Genomic DNA, 19,290 nt, shown 5'->3' on the forward strand with positions numbered 1-19,290 from the left:
CTGTGAGCATCTTATTAATGGAATTAGCAGAAATAATGATGGGGACAGCTGTGGAGAGAATACTTGCATCCATCCTGAAAGCTGGAGAGCAGTTGAATTATTTTGGCTCTTTTTAAATCACGTAAAGTTGTAAAATAGTCTGTTTTGCTAATTCTAGGTGGTATTCTTGATGTTTTGGACTTGAAATCTTTTTGCCTTGTAACATTTGCAAGTAACCTGTGCACACTGTACAGAAATGGAAGATTGTTTAAAAAGCGGAATGCACCTGGAAAATTATGTGTAGTGCTAATAATTAATACTAATAACTTCAGTAGACATTTTAAAAATATTGAAAGCAATTATTTTAATTGCAAAAGAGCACCCTTTAAATTACTTACAATACTTCATTAATCTCTTCAACAAGATAATGTGTTGTTAGTGTCATTTACATATGTATTCTACCCAGATCATATTCAAATAAAATATACAAATAAAGCAATACAGAATATGTGTGCAATAAAGCTTGATGTGTCATTGCTGTGGTTATGTACTAAGAAGTGTATACTTTTCACTGGCTGTTCTGTATGTTTCTTCTAACTACTCAAGAAGGCAATGCTAATCATCAAGCAGTCATTTTACCAATCTTCAGGCACAAAGATTTTGCTTCACAGAGATAAACTTATTTCAGAATCATAAAGCTTTCAGATTTTCATCTTTAGTATTTGAAAACTTTTCTGGAACTGGAATTGCTTAAATGTTACCTTAAATAAGTGACAATTAAAGTTCTAGTTCTAGCCATTTAGGACCCAAGCTTTTCAGAAAAAAGTAGTACCATGGCAATATTTTTTGTAAGGCAAAGAAGAACAGTAGTATCTGTTTTACAGAAGTATAGCTTAACGAAACTTTCCCACATGATCTAGTAGTTGATGATACATTTCTTCAGACTTCTGCTCCCCTAAAATGTTATATCATTGTTTAAAAACTAGATGAGTACTATTATTTCAGATGTTCTCAAAGATTATTTTCTGAACAATGTGTGAATACAACTCCTCTGGGTAAAGAGCATCATGAGTAGAGGATGTTGACAAGATACTTAGCAATGGTGGTTTACTGAAGAAGAGGAATTCAAGGTTTTGAGGGATGCTGTATTAAAATTGTTAATGATATCCAGCAGCCAGTCTTTTATTCTTCCAATACACTTTTAAGAGTCTGTTTTTTTTAAAAATGGGGGGTTTAATAATGCATGCAGCAATTTTTAAAGTTCATTATTCAGATCACAAGTGTTTCAATGGTTTGTCTTTTAAATTGAGACTTACCTGAATTGCATTTGATACCTTACCTGCCATAGTCTTTTAAAATAAGGCAATTTACTGTGCTGACAGAAATTCAGTTATTTTATTAAGTCCTCCATTATACCTATGAAATACATCTGTGAATATATTGCAGGAACTTACAGTGATGTAAGCTTGTGAATAATTAAACAATATTGAATAGCAAACTAGGAAGATAGAGGAGAGAGAATAACTTTGCATTGAAATAGATCACCTAGCAATGTGTATGCTTCATCTGGAAGTTTGTATATTATCTATCACGTGAGAGTGAATTATTCTTAACTGTATCCTGTCCTTCCATAATAGGAATTTTATTAAATTACCCATTTCTCCCTACTATTATCCTTTCCTGCACTTTAAGGTACAATTCTAATCTGAAAAATTACTTAGCAAGAAAGGAAAGTGCACCAATCTGGACTTCCCCATTATTTTGTATATTAACTGCTTTCCACTTCAAATGAGATGAAGTTATTTATGGAGAAATACATGTCCACTGTTCTTTCACCTTAGCCACATGGATTCCATTCATCTTGGGCAATAATAGACCTCAAGGTGTTCTGCATTACAGAGTTTTTCCTCATTTACATTTACCTCAAAAGGAGAAAGTGGCTGGGTTACCTGGGGGTAAGGTTGAGACCTTTTATGTGATTGTGCCCAAAAGGTAATAGAATTTGGCTTACCCCAGCTGAGCTGTAAAAGTTAATTGAGAGAAAATACAGGGTAAATGTATTTTAATAATTGACATCTCAGGATAAAGCTATGCAGATATTATTTTCATGGAATGAAGACTCTGTATAGTTTTATCTTTTTGAATAAAATTCACATGAAATTAATATTCTCCCAAGCTGAGAAGACATTTTATGTTTGTAATGTTATCATTTTTCCTTTATTATGCTTAGTTTATTTCTAATAAAGAAGAGCCATTCTTTAAATGTTGAATGAAGTTATTGTTGAGAGAGGTGTAGATGTGGCTTCCATGGTAGGAAGTTAAACTAAAAAGTTTAACAATATCAACAGTGATATCCTCATAAAGGTCTCCACAAAGACCTCTAACAGAACAGGAGAGACAAAGAAGGACAGTTTATCCATAGTCTGACTGAAAAAAATGTTAGCTTTGTTTCTCACTTTTGTGAACATTTTGAGTTGTCCTCCATCAAATGCAATTTTATACAAACTGCTCATTGGCAATAGCAGTAATGCAGCCAACACCTAGTAAGAGTATCCCTTGGGCATTCTGATTTCTTACCTATTCCTATTACTGCATTATAGCCAAATCTGTGACTTGCTCAGTTTGTCAGTGTGGAGTGAACAGTGCACACTGAAAGCTAGTATAAGGACAATGCATTCCATTTGCACATTTAGTTTCTAGAGTATTTGTAGTATTTCTAGATTATACTAAATACATATTGATCACTCTACTTCATTCTTTTTCTCTTTTCAACAGGGAGAAAAGGAATTTGCCATTAACTCCAATTTTGGCATCTGTTAATCGCCTTGTATGTTACCACCTAGGAACTGTAGCAAAGGGGTCTTTCATTATCACACTAGTGAAGATACCACGAATGATTCTTATGTATATTCATACACAACTCAAAGGAAAAGTAAGAGAAATAGGTTCTGTTGTCTTACTGATATTCAGTGCCTGATATGTTTGCAACTAGTTTTATTTATTGTGTGTGGAAGGCTGGAAGTCTTGTTTTGGAATACTCAGTCTTTAAAGGACTGTGGGACTGATAGGGACTGCTTAAGTTACCAAGCTGAGTATCAGTTACTGTAACACAAAGGAATATTGTTTTCCTATAATCTGATGGTTTTACTCTTTATTTTTTGTTTCTCACATTCTCTGCTTTCATAGGAAAACGCTTGTGCTCGCTGTATGCTTAAAGCCTGTATCTGCTGCCTTTGGTGTCTAGAAAAGTGCCTGACCTACTTAAATCAGGTAAGGTTTTCAATATTCAAGTTTTATATAATTGATAATATATGTTGCTCCCAGAATGCAGTCTGAGGCTGACACAGAAGGTGTACTTTGGAAATGAGCTTCAATAAAAGTACTTTCTGTCTTGTCTCCATTACTGAAATTACGCTGCAGGTCACTACATCAGACTTTGTAAAGGTGAAAAATAGATGGTCTTCATCTCTGTGAACACAGTATCTCAACTTCATAGCAATTTATTTAGTGGTTGGAGATGCTCTCCTTTTAGCTCTATCCAAAAAAACCCCACCCCATCTGAGTTTTGAAATATGGTTGTTATGAAACATCTAGGTGTAATATTTAAGGTGTATGCAACTCAAAAACTGTACATAACATTATATTGTTGTCATCATCTACAAAGTGGGAAAACTTGAAAGTTGCAATGCACTGGTGAGACCTCTTTTACAAAGAGATTTTGTTGGCCTATGGTTGGTTGCACCTCTGTTTAAATACATTGCTAATTATCTTTCTGATATCCCTTTTGCTGTTGCTAATTTTTCTGCTTGTGGAAATATAGAAAAGCAGAAAGCAGAAAAAATAATTTTAAGTACTTTAAGAAGTATCAAGAAATTGTTTAGGTAGGTTTGTGTGACTCTCAAACTCTTTTATTTCCATAATATTTTTTCTAACTACTTAATTGCTGTAGTTATGTCACTGTTCACTTTCTCCTGCAGAGAAATTGAAAATTCTGTTTACGTAGTTTGTTTTGGAATAAACTTGTTAGTGCATAAATTATAATCAAGGAAATAGAAGAACAGTAATTCTCTACCTCATATAGTTTTTTATTATCTGGTACACACTGCTTGATTCAACAACTTCAAAGAGAACCTTTCTTCAGTAACATCATGTGAGTTACGTGACTCATTCAGATGCCGTGTCTTCTCTTTCTTTCTTCCCTCTGTCTGAAATACCTGATCATTCCATAAATAAATCTTCAATTTGCTTTTCTCAGAATGCATATACAGCCACAGCTATCAACAGTACAAGCTTCTGCACTTCAGCAAAGGATGCCTTTGTTATTCTAGTGGAAAATGCTTTGCGAGTGGCTGCCATAAACACAGTTGGGGATTTTATGCTTTTTCTAGGAAAGGTATGTCTGCTGTATGCTGTTGTTACTGACTTTCATAGTAGCAAGCTTTTCTTAGTAATGGCTTGCACTCCAGATACAAAATACTTACTTTCAAATTCAGTTTTATAACATGCACTTGCTCACATCTAGCTGCATCATATCAGGAGGGGACTGTCCAGGATTGGGAGAATAAGCAGATGACCCATTTATCTTAAGAAAAAGTAATCAGAAAGGAGTAGCTGAAGACAAGGACACTTTTTGAATTAATTTGGTTTAGGGAGTCAAGGGAAAAGTGATTATTAAAAATTCTGAGTTTTATGTTGGTTTTGTGGTTAAAACCTAGGATTGTAAGAAAAGGAAGCACTTTCTTTAAGTTTTATTTAGTAAGGCGTCATTATTGGCACATTATTCACCACAATTTCTAACAAAATTGAACTGGAAGGTAGTACAGAAGCATGCTGTGAGGAACTGCCAGCTTGGACTGAACTGTCATCTTTGTTACTTTGTCTGCTTTTATTAAGTCAGAGCACAGGGGTCAGAATTTTAAATCCATTAAGTCAGTAAGATGTGTGAAGAAGTAAACACAGACTGAAGATACAGGCGCTTGGCAGACCATGAAATTATATAATGTGTTTTTATGGAGGTGTCTGGAGGTGTCTTCCTAAAATGATGTCTTTCAAATTATTAGAAGTGTACAAGTGACAGAAATGTTGGCATGAACAGTGCAGTGTATAAAAAATAGTATCAACTAAATCAGTGCTAGGCTGCCAGCCTGTTTTGTCTATCAGTGCAACACAGTATTTTAATAATACAGTAAAGCTGACCTATTTCACAATTTCATGTTTATCTGTAGTTCAGAATAATCAATTCAGAAATGTTAAAAAGCTTGAGTGGCCACAACAATTGTTTAGTACTTTTGTTTTTTCTAAAGACCAAGCTGTTACCCAGTGAAATAATCTATTAGGGCCTCACACAGTCTCAATGGAGATTGTTACAGGAAGCACCTTTCCTGTATAGAGATGAGATGGAGATAAGGCAAACTTGAAAGTTGTTTCCACTAAAAAAATGAAAAACATGCCTGCCCTCCCTTTCACATGTAATTTATACCCAGGGATGTGGGGAAACCAGGAGGTAAATATCATTACCACTAACATCTGTAACCCCTGGTTCTAGGCCTGACAGAAGAAGAAGCACAAAGGTTAAAAATGAAATCAAAAGGCTTCTGCCATTATAGTTGTCCTATGTTTTCTTCCTTAGGTTCTGATTGTCTGCAGTACAGGTTTAGCTGGGATTATGTTGCTGAATTACCAACAAGACTACACCATCTGGGTGCTACCACTCATAATTGTTTGCCTCTTTGCATTCCTGGTTGCTCACTGCTTCCTTTCAATTTATGAAATGGTTGTTGATGTCCTGTTCTTATGTTTTGCCATTGATACAAAATACAATGATGGGAGCCCTGGGAGGGAATTCTACATGGATAAAGTTCTCATGGTAAGTTTTCCCTTGCTTTCTCGGGGTATGGACATCATTTCCTGAGCAGGATATTTTCATAGTGAAGTAAAAGCACTAGCAGAGTTTAATACTGTTTTTTACCTGGGTTACCTTGGGTCTCATTCATCAGTTGTAATGATGCTTCCCTCTCTTAGCATCAATGGTACTGGCTGCTATACACTGGCTGTGACATGATAGCAGAATCATACCTTTAACTCTGATTTCTTGTAAATGCAGAATTGAAAGAAGCAAAACAAGGGATAAAGGCTCGGGTTTTGTACTTTGCTAAGATGTCTCTCTTGGGACATGGCAGAGAAAAAAATTAGAGTATTTGGAAATCATGCTTCACCAATCTGATGGCCTTCTGTGGTGTTGAGTGAGTGTTGTCTACCTTCACTTCAGCAAGGCTGTTGAGACTGTCTCCCTTAATGTTCTCATAGGCAAATTTAGGAAGTGTGGGTTAGGTGAGTGCACAGTGAGATGAAATGATAGCTGTCTGACTGGCAGAGCTCAGAGGGTTGTGACCAGTGACACAGGTCAAATTTAGTTGGACAACTGTAGCTAGCAGTGTTCCCCAGTGGTTGTTAGTGGATCTAGTCTTGTTCAATGGATGGACATTCTTCAGTGACCTGGAGGAAGGGACACAGTGTACTCTTGGCAAGTTTGCTGATGACAGCAAACTGGGAGGAGCAGCTGATGCACCATAAGGCTGCACTGCCATTCAGCAAGACCTGGACAGAGGCTAAAGAGCTGGGCAAAAAGGAACCTAGTGAAGTTCAACAAAGGTAAATGTAGGGTTCTGTAGTACTGGCTAGGGGTTGACTTGCTGGAAAGCAGCTCTGTGGAGAAGAACTTGAGGACTGTCTGTGGACAATAAGTTAACCATGAGTCACCCATGTGCCCATGTGGCCAAGATGGCCAGTGTCATCCTGGGTTGCATTAGGAAGAGTGTGGCCAGCAGGTCAAGGGAGGACATTCTGCCCCTCTACTCTGCCCTGATGAAGCCACACCTAAAGTCCTGTGTCCATTCTGGGCTCCTCAGTTCAGGGGAGACAGGGAACCACTGGAGAGAGAACAGCAGAGAGCTGCAAAGATGATTATGGAGCTAGAGCAGCTCTTTTACAAGGAAAGGCAGAGAAGATAGAGATGGGAACTTACCAGTGCTTACAAATTAAAGGGCAAATGTCAAGAGAGTGGGTCAGTTTCTTCTCAGTGGTGCTCAGTATCAGAATAAAGGGCAGTGGGCACAAACTGGAAAACAGTTCCATCTGAGCATGAGGAAAAGCTTATTTATGTCAAAGGTGATGAGCACTGGAACAGTCTGCCCAGAGAGGTTGTGAAGTCTCCTTCTCTGGACATACCCAAAACTCACCTGGATGCAATCCTTGAGCAACCTCTACCCTATATGAAATTGATTTAGCCAGGAGAGTTGGACTAGTTGATCTACAAGGTTGCATTCCAACACCTATTATTCTGGGATTCTACCCCACATGCAGTGTGGCTACACTGTAGTTTTTCTTCTTTTGGAGCAACAAGAACCAGAATTTGCTTCTTAGTATGTCATGCAAAGAAACAACGGATACTTTGCTCTGTTCAAGAACCAAGATGTTGTCAAGGCTCTTTGCACAATGCAGTTCTTAGTTGTTTTTCCCATCCTATTGCCTGTTCATTCTAGCTGGGGACCAACAAGTAAAAATTCTTCTCCTCAAGCCAGTATGTTGTTGAGTAATTCATTTTCTTGATAATGTTTTTAAGTGGCAACAGTAAAATATGTCGCTGTAAAATGTACCTACATGTGTAGGCTAGAGGAAGAATGTCATGACTTACTAGCAGATTTTTTTTCTGATTACTTGCTGGAAAAACATGTCAAAAATTTAGCGTTCATTTTGGTAAAATGCTATGTAATCTGGAGTATATAATAAATAAAATGGTAGCTGCTTTTTAGCATAGAATAAGAGTAAAATGCAACATGCTGTCTCAGAAGATGAATCATAAAGCATTGCAGTTATCTTTAGTTAACAGTTGATTTCACGAAACGCTACTAATTAAAGTTCACTGAAATTTTAAGAAAAAAATTACATAAAATGGAATTAATTAGCATTTTGGTAATCTGTATGACTTGGCGATTCTGATCCAGTGAAGAATTTATGAATTTGAATTGCAGAAAGTTAGGGAAATGAGCAAGACCTTGCAAGTAACTGTCTCCAAGTGCCTCTATTTAATGGAGTTCTAACACTAAACACAGCATACAGGACAGGATGCAATAACTAGCAAATCTGGGCTTTTTTGACAACCATCGTCCTACCTTCCGTCCCCATAAGGGAGAGCATTGTGTGGTAAGTGTGAAAGTTGTTGCAGTATACAAGACAAATACCTGTCTGGCTTCCAGAATTAAGCAAGGGAAACCCCTGTGGCTATTTGACAGGCTCTTTTAGTACTTTCTGGGTGAGTCTGACCAAGACAACTGGGGGAAGTAAGTGGTATTGGTATTTTGACCCAGTTGCATGTTGAAGTTTTGTATTGAGATTTGATGCTTTGAATCTGCTTTAAGAAGCATTAGCTTTTAATGCTAATCTGCATTTTTTACTTTATTACTATTTTTCAGGAGTTTGTGGAAAATAGTAGGAAATCTCTGAAAGAAGTTGGCCGGGGAGGTGGAGCTGAGGGCAGAGAGCTAAAACCAATGGTAGGTGCAGATGAGGAGGTCGCGATCCTCCAAGAGTTTCATTTTTACTTCTTCTCCCTCTTTGTCTTTACTGACTGCACTTCTTCAGGAGAAGTTTTTGTTCTCTGTATCACTCAAGATGTTCTGCTTTTTCTGTTTGTGAGCTTGCCTATCACCTGGATGGCAGAGTTTTTGTCACAGCTGAGACCATCTCCTGTAAAAGTAAGATGAAAGGAACAGTGTCACATGAAACAAAAGCAGTATCATTTTATTAAGATTAGTATGCATGCTATGTAGTATACAGAGATAGCCCCAGATGCTAAGTTCTCTCAATATATAATGACTCTGGAATTTGTTGGGCTATTCTGACTTGAATCCCACCCTGCAGGAGTTTCAGCCCTGCACTGAACAATTTTAGTTCATCTTATGTTCACCGTGAAAGCCTGAAGAACACTACTGAGTGCATCCTTTGTTGCCAAGTAGGACCAGGCATTTAAAGCTTCCATCAAATTCTTTATACAGTGCAAAGGAATTGGATACAGTGATTCCTTTCAACCTGCTCAAATGACATTTCTCCCAGTTGTTTGTTTTTATTGCCAACTACTTATGTTGCTTGTCTCTTGTGTGCTCTTTCCATCTCACACTGTCTAATACACAGACAGTGAACGGTGCATCATCTATGCTTCTGCAGCCTGTTTTACTTATGGTGTGCCTGTTAGGAAGGCATTGCATGTCTGAGTAGCCTGGAATAAGGAGCAGCTATACATGGTACAGATAACAGATAGGAAGATGAGTTTGGAAGGTGGAGAACTGAGAGCATATGTTGGAGACCCAGGCTGGGCAAGGTAGGACTTGTCATCATGCGAAATGGCTTTGTGAAATAAAATATTTTCCATCATTACTTTTGTAGAATATTTGGGGCCTGATGCAATTCCTTAGTGGGTACAGTTTTTTAACCTAATGGAATCTAAATAAGTGTATGCTAGCAGTATTTTATTTTTTTTTAAATTATGTCTGTGAAGCCATGCTGCATGAGCATTCTTTGACCTAGCTGGAATGGATAGCTTTGTGTGTTTTGCTATTTCACTACAGCATACCAGTTTCTAGATTTGCTTTATGTCTAAATGCTGCTGTGTTTACACACCTAAAAAAACCACTTAATTCGATGCTGATTACTGGTTTCTTCTGGGAGTAATTCTAGCTGTTCAAACAGACGCTAATGTTTGGATTTTCAGGGTGGTCTAAATACTATAAATGTAAAGCTGCTATTAAAAAGATTTGGGTTTGCAAACCTTCAAGTCACACACAAAAAAATATAAGTCCAAAAATATGTTAATGTCTAATTCAAGCAACTAGTTTGCCTAAAGTGGTTTTGCACTTGGATGCCAGTCTGTGTAAGCACAGACTGCTTACTCAGACTTGACTGCCTAAAGCTTGGGTGTTAAACCATTTATTCATCCACCCCCATGAAATGGCAAACAAAGTAATGGCAAGTCAGAGGTGATATTGCTCTTTTATGAGCTTGACTCTATGCACTTGAGCCTTACACTGGCTGAAAGTTCTCCTAGGACTGCTGGAGGTGATATTGAGCATCAGCCTAGCCTAAATGTCACCTGCTGAATTACTCCCAGTTCTGCTGCTGATGCAATGGTCTTCTTTAGAACTGACTGGGCCTTGTTTTCTCAGATGTTTTTTTGCTTTGGATGCATAGCTGTAGTTGAGTAGGTTCTGAAATAGCAGGATCTCATTTACTGAAAGATGGGACACAGGAATTACTTCCTTGAAATTTCTGACACCTTTTCCCAAAGTATTTTTAAAGGCTTCTTTACACCTAAAATGGGATCATTCATATTGTATACTAGTAGCAATGTAGTTCCAAAATTGGGTGTTTGAAATTTTTTTTTCCTTTTTTTAAAAAAAAGCCTTTACTGTTTTGCTTCAGCCTCCTTGAAATGCAAATATTTCTTAGACGTGGGAATTAGTTCTAAAGCTGAAATGCCCTAAGTACAGTTATATTTTAAGTAGATATTAATAGCAGAGATTAGGAAACATTTAGGACCTTCTATTCTTATATCAAGGCACAAGAAAAAGCACCTTTTCTCACTTCTTTCTTTATGGTTTTCAGTGACCCCTTTGACTCAGTTTCTCTTTGTCCTTTGACATTTGTCTAAGACTATGCTGTATGACTTTGTTTTCTAGGCCTCTGGAGCAAGCTCATCTTGAAAATAGCCAGCCATATTGGAACCCATTGACATTCCAAACCAGTATATATATATATATATATATACACGTACACATATATATATATATATACACATACATATATATAAACAGCCAAAATCAGAGAAAAGGAACAGGGATTTAATACTTTTTTTAACAATTATTTTTGTGAAACATGTACTCTTTTCATACGGGTGGCTTTTACAAGCAGCTTTATCATTGTTTCATTTTTAAAATTTTTCATTGTGGTCATGGAAAAGTTGATTTTTTCCTGCTTGATACTTTACAATCTGGAGGAGTTATCATTGTAAAGATAATCTGAAATGATTACTGGGTTTAGAGGCTGATTTCCCATGACACTGCTAATCTGCTGAGAATTTTACTTATTTAGTTTGTTTAAATTTGCATTAAATTCAGGATAGTTATATGTAAGGAAAATAGTCAGATGAACAGAAGTCTCAAATCAAGTTTCTCTGAAGGTGATTTCAGTGAGAGATCATTCAGTTTGAGCGGGTTTGTAAGCTGTTGTTTTACTTTACAGCCCCGTTGGGGCACAATTTTGTTTATCAGTATCAGACATCACCATAACTAACTCCTCAGGTATTCAGGTGTGTGGGAGCCCTTGCATCTCCTAATAAACAGAAACTATATAATGGGGACAGATAATTTTTATATGCAATTATCTTCCTGTTTTACCCTAGTTACCCCTCTTACTCATTGCCCACTATACTCCTCTTGAGTCAGTAGCCTCCTTCAGAGTTCAGCAGTGCTCATTTGAAGGGTATGGATTCTTTTATGAGCAATTGAAATAACAGATCATTAAAGCTCAGTCTTAGCCAAACTCATGATTAATTCATGACTAGATGTAATGATGCTGAGGGTGGGAAGAGAAATGAACTGCACTACTGTACAAGAAAGTATTGTATGCTTCATTTCATTTAAAGGCAGAGAGCTTTGGTAGGTGTAAGGGACCATTCTCTGCCTGTTGTTTAACCCATATTTGTATGTACTGTAGCAGGTGGCTAAAACAGGGAAAGAGCAGAGAAACATTTCTTTGGAAGTGTAACTGCCAGGATAGTTATCTGAAGTTATCAAATAAAAACAAGAGAACATGCTTTTTATTATTAATCTTAGGTATTTACATTTCTTTTCAGTCTGAAGGTTCCCCAGATATGAATGGTAATACTCAGTTCTTCAGCATAATGTAATGATAAATGCTTGAAAGTGTATTTGCTAAGAATTCATGATCTGTCTATGCTATATAATGCTTTTGTTACGATTTTTAAAAGAAAATTATTTTTATTAATGTAAAGTTAATATTTCAGAGCAGAATTTTTAAACTTGTTGCACTAAAGAGAAGCTCTGTACAAATAAATTATGCCTCAATGATTCTGTCAGTCCAAGAAAATATTTTGAAGCAGAAGAGCCCTTCTACAGAAGCTTTGTGATGGAATGGAGAGGTATGTCTAGGTAGGGACACTCACATCTCATGTTATTGAGGTTTGATAAGTAAGCAAGTCTCTGTGCTTCCTTCCAGAGGATCCAGGCTTTTAAATTGCTGTAGAAAGTTTAAAAAATACATAGTGTCATGTAGCTAACCAGTGCTCTTGCCTTTTGGCAATAGCGATATATTTCACTTTTGCTTCTAGAAGTATTTGATTACTTAAGTTTGTTTAGTTTTCTTTCAGTAAGCCAGGATTTACTCTTTTCATGTCACAGAATCCCAAATGTATGAAATGTATGAAAATAGAAATGCGTTTAGAAATTACAGCTGCTGAGGAGGCGGGGAGACAGAATTGTCCAGTCCTGTAAGTACTTAGACACTTGCTTAAGTGAACCATATAGGTACCTTTGCTGACACCAGGAGGGCTCCCTGAGTATAGAAGTTGTAAACATATCTTCAAGGGATTCAAATTGGAGCATTGTTGAGACCTTTCAGTGCAAGTAAGAGGTCAGACTTGAGAAGCAGCATTGGAACAGCCGTAAGTTTGTAGAGAGAGGGGATTCCTACTCTACCGGTGACAGCAGTGGTATTCAACACTGACATTTGTGTAGATCAATAGTTAGCAACAGATTAAAAACTGCCTCATATAAATGCTAGAAAAATGTATTTCAAAGCTAAGAGACCTGTCACATGCGCAGTTGCTTCCAGAGAAATTAATTTCCATCTTGTCTGGGAATTATTGGAAGTGCTCTGATTGAAGCCTTGTGTTCTGCACATTTTGGAGAACAAATTCCTGCCATAAACTGTTCAGCAAGTTTGTGTTCTCTGCTCACTGGAAGTCCTGGTGGGGGCTTTTCTCTGATGTTGCAAGTAGGACTGCAGTTGGGAAAAAAAACCTTGTATTTTTGTATGACTTGACTGTTCACCATTTTTATAGCAGTTTATCCTGTTTTAAGAAGAAATTTGCTTTATTTACATGGTGTTTAAAAGAAACAGGCAACACTTTTCTATGGATAGTTGTAATGTTTAAGTGAGTAATCTATACTGTTATGAAGTTCTTAATAAAATTGTCTGCACCATTCTTGAGTGTATATCCAGCATGCAGAGCTTTTCAGTCATGCCAAAGAGGCAATAGTTCCACATGCAGGCTTTCCAGTGGCCATTTTGAGTGTCCGTTGAAGTTCTATTGCTACCAAACTACAAGCTGCCCTCATCCATTTCTGTCTTGTGCAGTGAGATAAGCAGAAGAGTGATGTTTTGAGACAACTTTTCAGGACATATTTAGATTCTGCTTTCCTTCCTGAGTGGATAGGGGAGCAGCAGGACACTTGACATGTAAATCCACAGTTGGCAATAGAAGTGCTGAGGTCTGATAGTTGTGATGGGGATTTTTTGTTTGTTTTCTTTGTTTGGTTGTTTTTTTTCTGCAACCTGTTTTTTGAAATTAGTATATGGATTGACTTGTTGGGAAGCAGTCTAGACTGGCTAGAGAGTGGTTCTGCATTGGGAATAACACTGCAGGAAGAGTAGGTGAGACAGCTGAGATGACAGAGATCACCTCCTTGGACAGTCCACTGAACCAAGCAGTGTTTGCAGGTTGGAGATTCAGACTGGACAGTTGAGGTTTAAAAATCAAGTCAGTGGGATTACAGGTTCTCAGCATTTGGTTTCTGCAGATGGTCAGCATCATAATATCTGATCCGCTAGATTTCAAATTAGACAAATGATGGCATACTTTAAATTGTTTGTTTCCCACAACATTTTCCTTTGTGTTCTGTTTGGAAGCTGAGCAGCAGCTTTTTTGCTTCTTACAGCCCTAGATAAAATTTTCTATTCTTTTAGCTCTCATTTCTGTATTGCGTTTTAAGCATAGGAATGCCATGTGACATTGTCACTTTCTGATATAATGAATCAGGATATTACCCAGTCTAAATGGGAATCGGGGAGTAGGTGCTGAGTTGAAGTTTTGAGGTGAGTTTTTTTGTATGATACCATTTCATGATACCACTACTTTCTGTGGTTAGGAGTGCAGCCCCATCACTTTTCAGTTCCACTGCTGCTCCACAGATAGAATAAATGCATGGACTGGCCAGCTTAGAATTGAAACTTCAGCCTGCCAGTCACTCGTGTTCACACTTCCAGCTGCCAAAAAAAAGAATAGGATTTTACATGTAGCCTTAGCTTGGCATGGTAATGTAAGGACTTGTTTAATTAAGAAAGCATGTCCTAGAAGGGAGAACTTAAAGTGAAAAAAACAGTTACATGTTGTTGTGAAAGTACTTGAAAGGCAAAAGCAAGAAATCTCATGCTTCAAGGTAAAGACAGTCCATTAGGTAGAGGAGAAAAAACAGAGAAAGAAACTCAAGTGACAGCAAGGCAGGCACTCATCACCTCCCACCAGGAGTCCAATGCCCAGCAGGTCTCTAAGTAGTGGCTAAGTAGGGAAACTTTACTCCCCTTTCCCTCCTTCCTCTGTAACCCTTCCAATTTTACTGCTGAGCATGACATTATACAGTATGGAACATTTCTTCAGTCTGTTCAGGTCAGCTGTCCAGGCTGTGTGCCCTCCCACCCTCTTGACCAACGCTAGCCTACTCTGATGGGATGGCAGAATGAAAAACAGAAAAGGCCTTGACCCTGGGTGTGCACTGCTCAGTACTGGTGAAACCCTGTTATGTTATGAACACTTCTGATTGCAAATCTAAAACCAGCACCAAATGGGCTGCTCTCAAAATTAATTCCATCCCAGCCTAACCCAGTATACAGGTCCACTTACCCAAGAGTTAATCCAAGACTGCTCCCTGCATTTCTGTACAGCACCTTCTCAGGGTGGTTACTTCTTTCTGAAAGGGCTTTTTCAGCAGCAGGCAGTTAGCCTGCTCCATAGTGCTCCCTTTCATGGAGGGAGCAGGGGATGCTAGCTCTTACTCTTTCAGCACAAAATGGGGATATGAAACAGAAACGAGCCCTTTCTGTGTCAGTGTTCTGGTAATTGAGCAGCCAATGTTGGAGACAACATACTTAATGTGCCCTCAAGGCCTACACTTTAGTGGCTTGCTCTGAGTGGTTATGATGTATTCTATGAATGTATGTTATAGAGTCAGAATAAAATGCATGTAGCAGACATATACTCATCATCACCATCCAGTGATCATTTGGTTCTGAGTGCATATTACATGCTGTATTGAACATGGCACTGTCATTTTAAGAGACTCTTTAAGATTTAAAAGTAGATAACTAAAGAGAATTCTTGTTTTTTAAATCATGGCTTTGCCTGTGCAGATACTGTTTACTAAATCTGATCATAAGTCCGCTGTTTCTTGAGCAGTTTGTGTGTCACATTATCACAGAAATGCTATTTCATCTTTGTGGAAGAAAAACCTTGTGTTTCCCAAAACAAAACCAAACAGACTATTTGAAGCATTTCTTGCATTCAGCTTGTTGGGATGATGGATGTATCTCATTTTCAAATGCTCTTTCAGCTATTTCATCTCTGCTGTTATTTCCATCACTTAGCAGGAGATTATGGACACTAGTAAATTTCTAGTATTTCTTGTGTTCTGTAGAAAATACTGTTCTCAAGGTATTTTTTCTTCTGTATTTAGAGAGATGAGAGAAGAGATGAAATTTGTCTCTTGTGATGTGGGTCATGTATAAAAGGCAGGATTTCTGGTCTGGGATGGAGCAGTGATGTGTCTTGCAGTGCTTGCAAGCTGATGCAGTCAAGCCAAATCTCTTAAAAACATGAAGATTATGAAGATATTTCTAGGGAAAATAGGTAGCATGAATCCATCTAAAAATAGCCATTTGGAGGCTAAACTACCTGGCATTCATTTGGCAGAGATCAGTTAAAACAGAACTAGCAGAAGAACAGCACACACCATCAGATTCTGCTCCCCTACTCAGTGAAGTGATAAGTGATGTGTAAGTTTGATAAGCAGAATTTGGAGGCTTAAGCAGTTGGTACTTTTTTGTTAAAATATGGGATTAATAGTGGAACAAAAGTTGCAAGAATTCAAAGCAAATGTGCCAGCTGACTGTAGCAGAAATAGCCTAATTGCAGAAATCATAAAGACATCTGGCCCCTCTAAGTCTGTGACAGAAGATGCTGGCAGCATAGCTGGCTACCATTCCTCAGGTGGACCCCTGCTCCCCTCTGGCATGAATGAAAGAGGGGCAGCTAGGGAGTATGTCAGAAAGGCTTAGTGAGATTAGGAAGCTCATTACCCTTAAAACCTATGAGAAGTTTTTCAGAGACTGGATATCCTTTGAAAGTCATGATTTTTAACTCTCAAATACTGCACGTGCTCCAGTTTTAGTATTATTTGAGCAGGGTCCCTCCCTGCTCAAACTGAAAAGGGAAGATTCTCTCTCAATAGAAGAACAGTGCTTTGGTCAATAGGTAGTATCTCCTAGGGGAATGAAGGAGGAGGAAACAGAAAGGCTGTTTTGTTTCTGATGTAGACCAGAAAGCAGTTGCTAGAGGTTAGATGGAGCCATGTAGAGCATGATTTCAAAGGTAGAAAATATTCTGCAGAATCTTCACAGTTGTTAAGAAAATTTTACATTCCTAGTCACAGATGCCTCACTGCAACATCCCCTGTGCACTGCTTTTATTTAGCTCTGGAGCTTTTCAGAGCAAGAAAGAAAGTAGAATCCTGTATCTGTAGAAAGGAATTACTTCTGTGCAATGGTTTGTTTTGCTGAATATAGCTACTATCCTAAGGAAAAAAGGACAATCTTCTGAATAGGTTTTAAAAGCATCACAGTACTTGCATTGTCACAGTCCATCAAAGCTTCATCTGGGAATAATTTTTCACCCTCTTTCACTCATACTTGTAACAGGGCCCTGAACTAATTTAGTGTTTTACATTGAATCAAGATCAACTAACAAGTGCTTCTTTTTTCAGTGTAATGTCACCTCCTTTGGGAATGGAAAAAGCAAATGTGACACTTTATTGTTGTCTTGAGAACTTGAAATGTTTTATACTGCAAGCTGTGAATGCAGGAAGAGAAGTGAAATTAACAGTGCTGATCTAATCTTAGATTTTCTGTGTAAACAGACATTGTGCCAGAATACTGATGCAAAACTGTATTTTAGTCTAAGAAATGTATAGATTTTTTAATGTATCAAAATAAAGTTTTTCTTTTTAAGTAAGAAAGCTGGTTTTGTGTCTTCCCTGTGGGGTGCTCAGCCCTGCTTTTCCTCTTAGGAATGCTATCTCACTTCCCTGAGATCAAGCAGAGTCCATCCAAATCTTTTGCTCTGGCTTTGTTTAGCTCGGTACCTAGCCTTTACCAGAATACTGCAGCAGTGCTGGTCATGCTTTGCTGGATCTTTTACTGGCTCCTGATGCCAGGAAGTGTTTATGATGCTAATGATTTGTAGAGCTGGGTGTGGTGAATGGAGTTTTCTAAAGCAAAGGCAGCTCCTTATAGGGACAGTTTAGGGGGAAGGCAGAGTAGCAAGGGAGGAAGGCAGTTATGCCTATGATTTCTTAGGAGAGCTATGCAAACTGCACATCCCCACACAGCACCACCTGTGTGGCTGCCTCCTTGTTTTGCAAGGTCCAGTACATGCTCCCCACTCCCCAGTCAGGATGCCCATGCTGCAGGTGTTCTAAAATGCCTGGATAGCTGAAGACAGACTGTGGAAAGAAGCAATTGACAACAGCACCTGCATAATCTTGCTAGCAGAGGTTCATGCAGTCACAAAGATGCCTTCTCTTCTCCTCCAATGGGCACAGCAGATTTCTGCTTTCCTTACTGCAAGTTTTTTAATTCTCTGCTAAGGAAAGCAGAAGGATGATTTCTTGGTTGTATTACTCTTCACTGTGAACAATTTCAGCACTGCATTTGCATGAAGCTATATTTGGGAACCACCACCACTTCTGAAGCCAAGTATGAAACCTTTTTGGCAAATCACAGTATCTTATAGGATGGAAGGAACCCGACCCTACATAAAGCATCACCTCTGCCCACAGGCAGCATCCCATGCTGTGGACACACATGTTTTGCTGCATGTCTCAGTGTTCTTGCAGTGTAGTGAAATGAGGCAACCAGGTGCCACTAATTGCCAGGTTGTGTTAAGCCCACTTGTGCCTGATTAGGGATGAGCTTGTGTTAAGCCCACTTCTGCCTGATTAGGGCCAGCCCCTACTGCACGGGATTAGGGGGCCAATAAAGCTCACTCCTGAGGAAGCCAGGGAGAGGCTAGTCACTTTTGGAGCACAGACGTGCGCAGTAGGGGCCCGCCCTAATCAGGCACAGGTGGGCTTAACACAAGCTCATGCCCACTACCTGGCAATTAGTGGCACCTGGTTGCCTCATTTCACTACAGTTTCTCTACTACTGCAATTTCTCTTAAAGTGTGTCCCTGTGGCTACAAGTGTATTTTTCATGATTTGTTAAGGATTAAGCTGCTTGGCTAGATGGGTTTAGTCACATAGAGCAAAGACACTCTGGAGACACACATCTTCATCAGCAGAGGTGTTAGGGACATGAGGCATGTTGCATACAGGCTACAAAAATCTCACCTGGTCGCCACTGGCTTTTGGCTGCATTAGAACTGTGGAACAGGAGCTCTTTGGTTCTTTAACCTTGCCACTGGTAAGGAACTCAAGCACTGTCTGGGGAAAGCAGTGATGATGTCATCAACTCTGAAACAAGGGAGTTTCATAGCTTCTGGGGGAGAAAAAATAAAAATGGGGACTAAAGATGACCCAGGGAGGGCTTAATGAAAGAAGCACATACGGGGAGAACATAATGAAACATGGGGCTTGGAGGGGATGGAAAACCCGAGGGCACTGGGGTGGGCAAGAAAACCCAGGAAGCTGTTAGGGGGCAGGAGAGCAGGGACCTCAAGACAGAGAGGACTGGAGTTGCAAAAGCGAGATTTGTCCTTCACACAGCAGTTCCTGCTGCCCAGACACTATCAGGTGGTGAGCTTGTACCTCTGAATGCTAGCATTGGACCCCTGCTCCTCAAGCTGCCCTCTTCCCCAGCTTCAACTCCAGGACCAGTCTCCTTGCTTGCAGGACAGCACAGCTCCCTGGGTCCCTAAAGGGTGCTCCTGTGGAGATTAGGACCCTCTACATGCAACCATCACCACACCGT

At 38.9% G+C, this 19,290-nt stretch overlaps 1 protein-coding gene across 3 annotated transcripts in view; it reads left to right on the forward strand.

The window, feature by feature from the left end:
* SLC44A1 (solute carrier family 44 member 1) overlaps positions 1-17,326 on the forward strand; it is a 93,972-nt gene extending 76,646 nt beyond the window's left edge. The window contains exons 11-16 of one of the 3 annotated variants that reach the window (XM_030467020.1): positions 2,755-2,911; positions 3,166-3,249; positions 4,235-4,372; positions 5,609-5,845; positions 8,451-8,531; positions 10,710-17,326. In XM_030467020.1, coding sequence (XP_030322880.1) covers positions 2,755-2,911; positions 3,166-3,249; positions 4,235-4,372; positions 5,609-5,845; positions 8,451-8,531; positions 10,710-10,733 — 721 coding nt within the window. In that variant the 3' untranslated portion in view covers positions 10,734-17,326. Of the gene's footprint in view, positions 1-2,754; positions 2,912-3,165; positions 3,250-4,234; positions 4,373-5,608; positions 5,846-8,450; positions 9,183-10,709 lie in introns of those variants that run through there. The other 2 variants (XM_030467021.1, XM_030467019.1) reach the window with 2 other exon arrangements.
* The last annotated feature ends 1,964 nt before the right edge of the window (positions 17,327-19,290 follow it).

This window comes from Calypte anna, chromosome Z (genome assembly GCF_003957555.1).
Source record: "Calypte anna isolate BGI_N300 chromosome Z, bCalAnn1_v1.p, whole genome shotgun sequence".
NCBI classification, from domain to species: domain Eukaryota; kingdom Metazoa; phylum Chordata; class Aves; order Apodiformes; family Trochilidae; genus Calypte; species Calypte anna.